At 30.7% G+C, this 6109-nt stretch overlaps 1 protein-coding gene across 1 annotated transcript; it reads right to left on the reverse strand.

Annotated features, from left to right (window-relative positions):
- Window positions 1–1196: 1196 nt before the first annotated feature.
- Window positions 1197–6109, reverse strand: LOC149497378 (protein SIEVE ELEMENT OCCLUSION B-like). Its single transcript, XM_089719588.1, has 7 exons — window positions 5802–6109; window positions 5072–5131; window positions 3659–4107; window positions 3453–3562; window positions 2747–2868; window positions 2194–2655; window positions 1197–2093 (listed from the first exon to the last, which is right to left on the reverse strand). The coding sequence occupies exons 1-7, from the start codon at window positions 6003–6005 to the stop codon at window positions 1461–1463; spliced, it is 2040 nt and encodes a 679-aa protein (XP_089575714.1). The 5' UTR covers window positions 6006–6109; the 3' UTR covers window positions 1197–1460.

The following is a 6109-nucleotide window of genomic DNA, read 5'->3' on the forward strand; positions in this document are numbered from 1 at the left end:
CTGTAAGTTTTTTTTTGTTTACATTGATCTAATTTTAATTTTGCTGCAATTTTAATCTTACTATATATATATATATATATATATAGACACACACATTGATTTTGTGTTCAAAAATTACTTTCAAATCTTTTGACTTTTTTTTTTTCATTTAAATCATCTGGTATGCGAATTTTATTAGTTCAATTAATCTATATTCACAAAAGATGTTGAAAACACTAACTCCCGAGTATTTAAAGAGATTTCATACCTGCATGCCATAGAAAAGCACTCTATTCTGACCAAATCATTGAAGCTAAAAGCATGAAATCACAGTTTCAAAGAGTGGTAATTTAAAATTCATACCTATTATCTTGTCTTTTTTTTTTTTTTTAATTGTTTCTACTAAAGTATTCTTCTAGCATTCATTGCGATTCATCCATCTCAATTCAGATTCTAATAAATCTGATTTTTTTTTTTTATTTCAATTAAGGAAACATCTTTTGACAATCCAAATGCACTTCCGATTTACTGAATTTACGGAAACAGCCTCAAAATGATTTCAAGCTGGGTCGTTGCCTTTTCGTTTCTTCGAACGTTTTCAAAATGCGGAAACTTCTCTACCTTGGCATTTCCATGCATCACAGGTTATTAATGCTAGCCTCAACTACTGGAAGTATTATTTTTTATTTTGACAATTTCAATGATTTACATATGTTGTTAAAATGAGGAAAAAAGATAAATTGATCTCTGTTTTAAAAAAAACTGTGAGATCCTTAAATAATGATTTTATTAACATTTTAATCATTTTATCCAAAATAACTTATTTTGACTGTCAATTGATTGGAAAATGATAAAATTAACCTTACATAACTAACATATCAGGAACCTTTGTTTTCAAAAATTAATTATAATGCCTTTAATTTATGATTATATTAACACTTTAGTCCTTCCATCTGAAACAAAATAATTAAAGTATTAAAGAAACAATAATTAAAGACTTCATTATTTAATAAAGGTATCTCATGTATTAATTTAATTATAATTTAGGAACCCATTTATATCTTTTTCTTTTTGAAATAAAGATTGGAAGGCCGTGGTAATACAGACTATTTTAATTTGCAAAATCCAGCCAAATGGAAAGTAAATAATTATGATTAACAATATAGGAGTTAATTAGGAAAATGTTGAGCATCCAAATCAAAAACAAAGAACAAGTGTGACAGAGAAGATTTTGAGGCTGAAATATAACAACCTTCAAGTTTTTATCATATCATAGCATTCCAGTTCCTACAGGTGTACATTACCCGACCTCAACCTGGGAACCAGTTTTAAGACACAAACTAACGAAAGCACACTCATCTAGCACTAGCTAGACATATTACATTAATCACACATCAACACACAACTGAAACAAACGTAACTAACATAACTAAATTATTCTTGCAGCCAACCTCTAGCAGATATTGCATGAAGCTCAGTTACTAAACACAACACCGGTACATCAGGTACTTGCTCATTTTCCTGTCACATATTGCACATGTCATCATCTCATGCGGAACCTCGGGAATGGTAGCCGGGAGGACAATGTGGTTGCAATGATGTGCTTGGACATTATTCTTTTGTTCGATTTGTTCGTTAATTTCTGTAAGAAAAGAGTCAATACTAGTGTCAGGTTTCCACCATGTATCTATTTTTTTCAAAATCTGCAGAATAACGTCCCCGGTTGCTTTAGCAATTTTCTGATGAGATTCCAATTGACCAAAAATAGTCCATCCCTTATAGCTTCCATTAAAGCTAAGCAAAGTCATCACATCTTTCAATATATTGTCTTGTTTTGCAATTTTTCCATTTTGCAGCCCTGAAGAGAAAATGCTTTCTAATCTAGTCCAGAATCGCCAACTGTATGTTTCTTCTGCTTTCCAATGCACACCAATTTTCTTTGCAGTAATGAAATCGAAAATAGATTTGTTGGCTTCATCGACTGCATTGCTTTTGCTCACATAAACTAATTCTATGTTCAACTTGGTGAACTCTTTAACACGAGTTATTGCTGCAATGAACTCCTCAATCCATTTCATGTCTTCTCCTCCATAAAGGCATATGATTGGTTTTGTCTGCAATATACATATATATGGAAGTTCACCACAGTAAAATCAAATTCTAAAATCTGAGAATGAAAATCATTAATACTAAACAGGGATAAAGCAACATTACCGAGTCAACATGATAAAAATCATGAATAAGAATATCTAGTGTCAACTGCTTCTCTTCCCATGGTGATATCTTCCTTCTAGGTGATAATGGGAGTAGATCAGGCAAATGTCCTTTTAGCCAAAGTACGTCAAGAGTATGAACAGATTCTGCATGTCCATTTTGATCAAACGGCACCAATATTGCGTGTTTCGAGAACTTCCACACTTCCTTGATGTATCTGATAACCTCTGGTTTGATAACTGAAGGGTGTCTTACAGTAAACCATGACATCAGAGATTGCAAAGACAAAAATTTGTGTTCATCCAAATTGTCCTCCATGATTGGAATCCAAACTAGTTGAATATTGTGCTTTGCTTTGAGTTGTTCGTACCATTCGGCAAGAGCTTTAATCTCTACTTGCTGTATGTCAAGTCCAGAAATGAACAGCAAAACTTTTTTATCCTTTAATACCTCAATTTTCTCCTGTAATTTTTTGCCACAAGAATTTGTTATATTATAGTTGTGTTTAATCCACACATATGGTGACATAAAACGTAAGTATTAAAGAGCAAACCTCTTCCTTAGTAGGGTCCACCACAAGGGGTAGCTTCCCGCTCTCCACGTGGAAGAAGGCCTGGAAGATTGCTGTAATGTCGTGGACAGTCTCAAAAAGGTTGACCAGCGCATTGTATCCATCTGCAATAATCCCATCATCTTTATAAGCCATTTGAAGCAAATTAAATAAAGAATTCGAAGAAATTTGTTTGAATTCGGATCTTTTCCTTTACATAGTATTAAAAGAGAATAATTTTTTTAAAAAAATTTCTTTTCTAAAAAAAAAAAAGTTCATGTTCTTCTTTTTCTTTGCATTTAAAAAAATAAATAAATTGAATTAAAAGAAAATTTAAATTACGTTATCTTATCTATCTTTAGTAACGAAGAATTTTTTAAGTCAAAGATATTTTATATTGTTGGTCTGATATTGTAGTAACGAAGAATTTAAATTATGACATCATGTTGGTCTGATATTTTATTTTCTTTTATTTATTAATAGTTTTAATGGATTGAAATAGTATTGTGGGCTACACAATACGTGATAATTCTGCCGTTATTTCACAAAATTAGTAAAATCTTTTATGGTTAGGAGGCTCAAACCAAAGACTTTTCATTATCTAATCATATTACATATTGTTTAGCCGGGTGTTTAGATAGTCCCCTATACTATGTGTAGGTTAGATCACAGCGCAATTACAAGGCCCAAGGTGTAAGAATTTTTTTACCAATTTCTTGTTTAATACGAGAAAAATGCTTTTGCAGGATTGTCTGAATACTGCTCACTTCAGTCGCCAGTTCCAACAGTTCCCATGTCATTGTTACAGCAATGGTGCGCCTGAAATCAAATCATACAAGTAGATGACTTGCTATTTTTTTTTTTTTTTTTTCCAACTAACCCTAAAAAGAAAAAGATTTAATCAAGCATACTTACTGATTTTTCGATCCAATAAGGGCAACAATATGAGAGACACAAGTCACAACACTATAAATTGTCCAATAAACAGCTCGGACAATATCAGTTATGACAGTTGAAAATGGCGGTTTATTACTTGCATGATACTCAGAAGGTAAAGTATTGAACTGGAGAACAGATCGAATTAAGGCAACCATAGCCTTGTTAAGGTCAATAATTGCTCCAGAAAATTGTTCCAATAATTCAGCATCTTCCACTACGCCTTGCAGTTGCTTGAGCAAAGCGATATTTTTGGAAACTGGATTTTTAGTGTAAAGCTCAGTAAGCAGATAAAATTCTCCATACTTGACAGCAAATGCGGCCACCATTATCACCAGCTTCGCATCCCACGAATAGTTTGAAAGAAACTTTTCAAGTAACATTATAGTTGTTTCTTGAGTATTCCGACCGGAGCAATTACATGATATCTGCGTATATATGTGTAGATCAGAAAATTAAAATTAGGGTTTCTTTTCATTTTTCACTTTTTTTTTTTTTTTAAAAAAAAAAATCTTACATTTGGATGCTTGAAATCATAATTAGAAAAACTTACTTTGAAAATTAACTTTTTTTTTAGAAAGTGGGTATGCTTTATACTTTTGTGTACACGGGTCTGCATTTTTGATCCAATAACTAAAATTTGGAATCGAATAGCTAAAATTTTACATTTTTGATGACTGATCCAAACTGTATTGGGACAAAAAAAGAATCGTAATTTTTTGGTTTAGTTCAGTTCGGTTATTTGAATATTCAAATTTGTTTGTTTCATCTTAAATTTTTAGTGTTAAGACTACAGTGTATAGTTCTTTTTTACATAAAAATTAAAGGGTACAGGTATTGCAAAATGACACACTATGAAATTTCGGTTCGACCAACAATTTTTTTTTTTTTTCAAAACCCAACCAAATCAAAAAACTAAAGTTTCTTTAAATTAAAACATGTATCCAAATTAAAAATCGAAAAGCAAACCAAAGAATCCAACTACATCGGTTTGATACAGGTTTTTTTATTTTTTCCAAAATTTGCACATCCTACTGCTTTATGTCAACAAGATAAAAGTTAATAGTGTTTTTACTTTTAAGAGTACGTTTTTGGATTTGAAGAAATATTTGTCTTTTATCTCTTTGTATCAGCAAATTAATTTAATTTATCAATTAGAAAAGCTAGAAGATTTTGTCCTTTACAGTAGAGTTGAAATATAATACTATTGAGATAGTCTAAAAATAAATGCATATATGACTTAGTAATGAATTCATATTCGAATCTTTTTTTCAATACTTAAATGTATATAATAATAATATATAAAGGCTTAAAAATTGTATTAGAAGTAACTATTTATAATCATTTTTCAAAAAAAAAAAGTAACTATTTATAATAACAAAAATAATTAACCTCGCAACAGATCTTGTTTATAATTTGAGCAGGTACTTCAAAACTTCCTGTAGATGTTCCCTGCAAAAAGCAACTAGATGTAAATATACATACATATATACTCCACTTCTATGTATAACTCTCTTTTTTTTATTAGCAAACAAAATATTTTATTAATTTTTAATATATACAGGGAAAACTTAACATTGAAAGACAACTAAACCGAAACCATTAGGCTTACTAAAAAAAATCTCCAACCTAGCATATGAATGCTAAGTGAAAAAAATCTGAAATAACCTCACAATACATCAGGAAAAAATAATAAAATCCAAAATCTTAGAATGAAACTCTTGAGAAAAGGAAATTTAAACTTCGAAACATTAAAAACAAAGATATAAGTGAAAATCTATGTATAACTACATTTTCAATTTTTTTTTTTTTTTATGCTGCTATAATTAATAGTGAGTAACTTAACAAGGATTAAAAGAGACTAGAAAGTTTCAAATATATCTGAAAGAGAAAAATCTAATGGGACTTAATCTATCTCCTTCCCTCTTTGATCAGGATTAAGAATTCGATTTCATTAGAAGTACTCAGAGAATAATATTCCTGAATGCACTAATTGATGTGAAAAAATAATATTCCTGAAGGAAATTTAGTTTAATCTTCTAGTTCAAACTAATGTGAGAATAACTTCCACCATAAATACATAAAAAATAAAAAAGACGCAAAATAATTAATTAGAACATACACCACTGGGATTGTCGTGAAGCAAGATCTTGGCAATAATAGAGAATAAGTTTTGAACATCAACTTGGCGACCATCAGGTTTGTGGATTCCTTCAACCTTGCTAATTATTGCAACATCATCGGACTGCAAGAACTTAGGTACAGGAAGTGAACGTTGAATTGTTCGAGTCACTTGCTGCGTGGCACCTGATATTATTCCTGCCATGTTTGGTAGCTGGGAAAGATTTTTGGGTCTGGAACGGAAAATTTAGAACAGATAACTGAGGAATTATAGAGAAGAGAAAGTTTTGGGACTCGTTTGATGAGTTT

Source organism: Jatropha curcas, chromosome 3 (assembly GCF_041381405.1).
Source record: "Jatropha curcas cultivar XTBG-Jc1 chromosome 3, XTBG_Jcur_1.0, whole genome shotgun sequence".
In the NCBI taxonomy this organism is placed as follows: domain Eukaryota; kingdom Viridiplantae; phylum Streptophyta; class Magnoliopsida; order Malpighiales; family Euphorbiaceae; genus Jatropha; species Jatropha curcas.

Excerpts from the sequence above, each read along its gene's own strand:
- LOC149497378 (XM_089719588.1), bottom strand. The coding sequence starts at position 6,005 with ATGGCAGGAATAATATCAGGTGCCACGCAGCAAGTGACTCGAACAATT. Across the intron at positions 3,563-3,658 it reads CTTATTGGATCGAAAAATCA|GCGCACCATTGCTGTAACAA; the intron begins GTAAGTATGCTT and ends ATTTGATTTCAG. Across the intron at positions 2,094-2,193 it reads ATTTTTATCATGTTGACTCG|ACAAAACCAATCATATGCCT; the intron begins GTAATGTTGCTT and ends TGTATATTGCAG.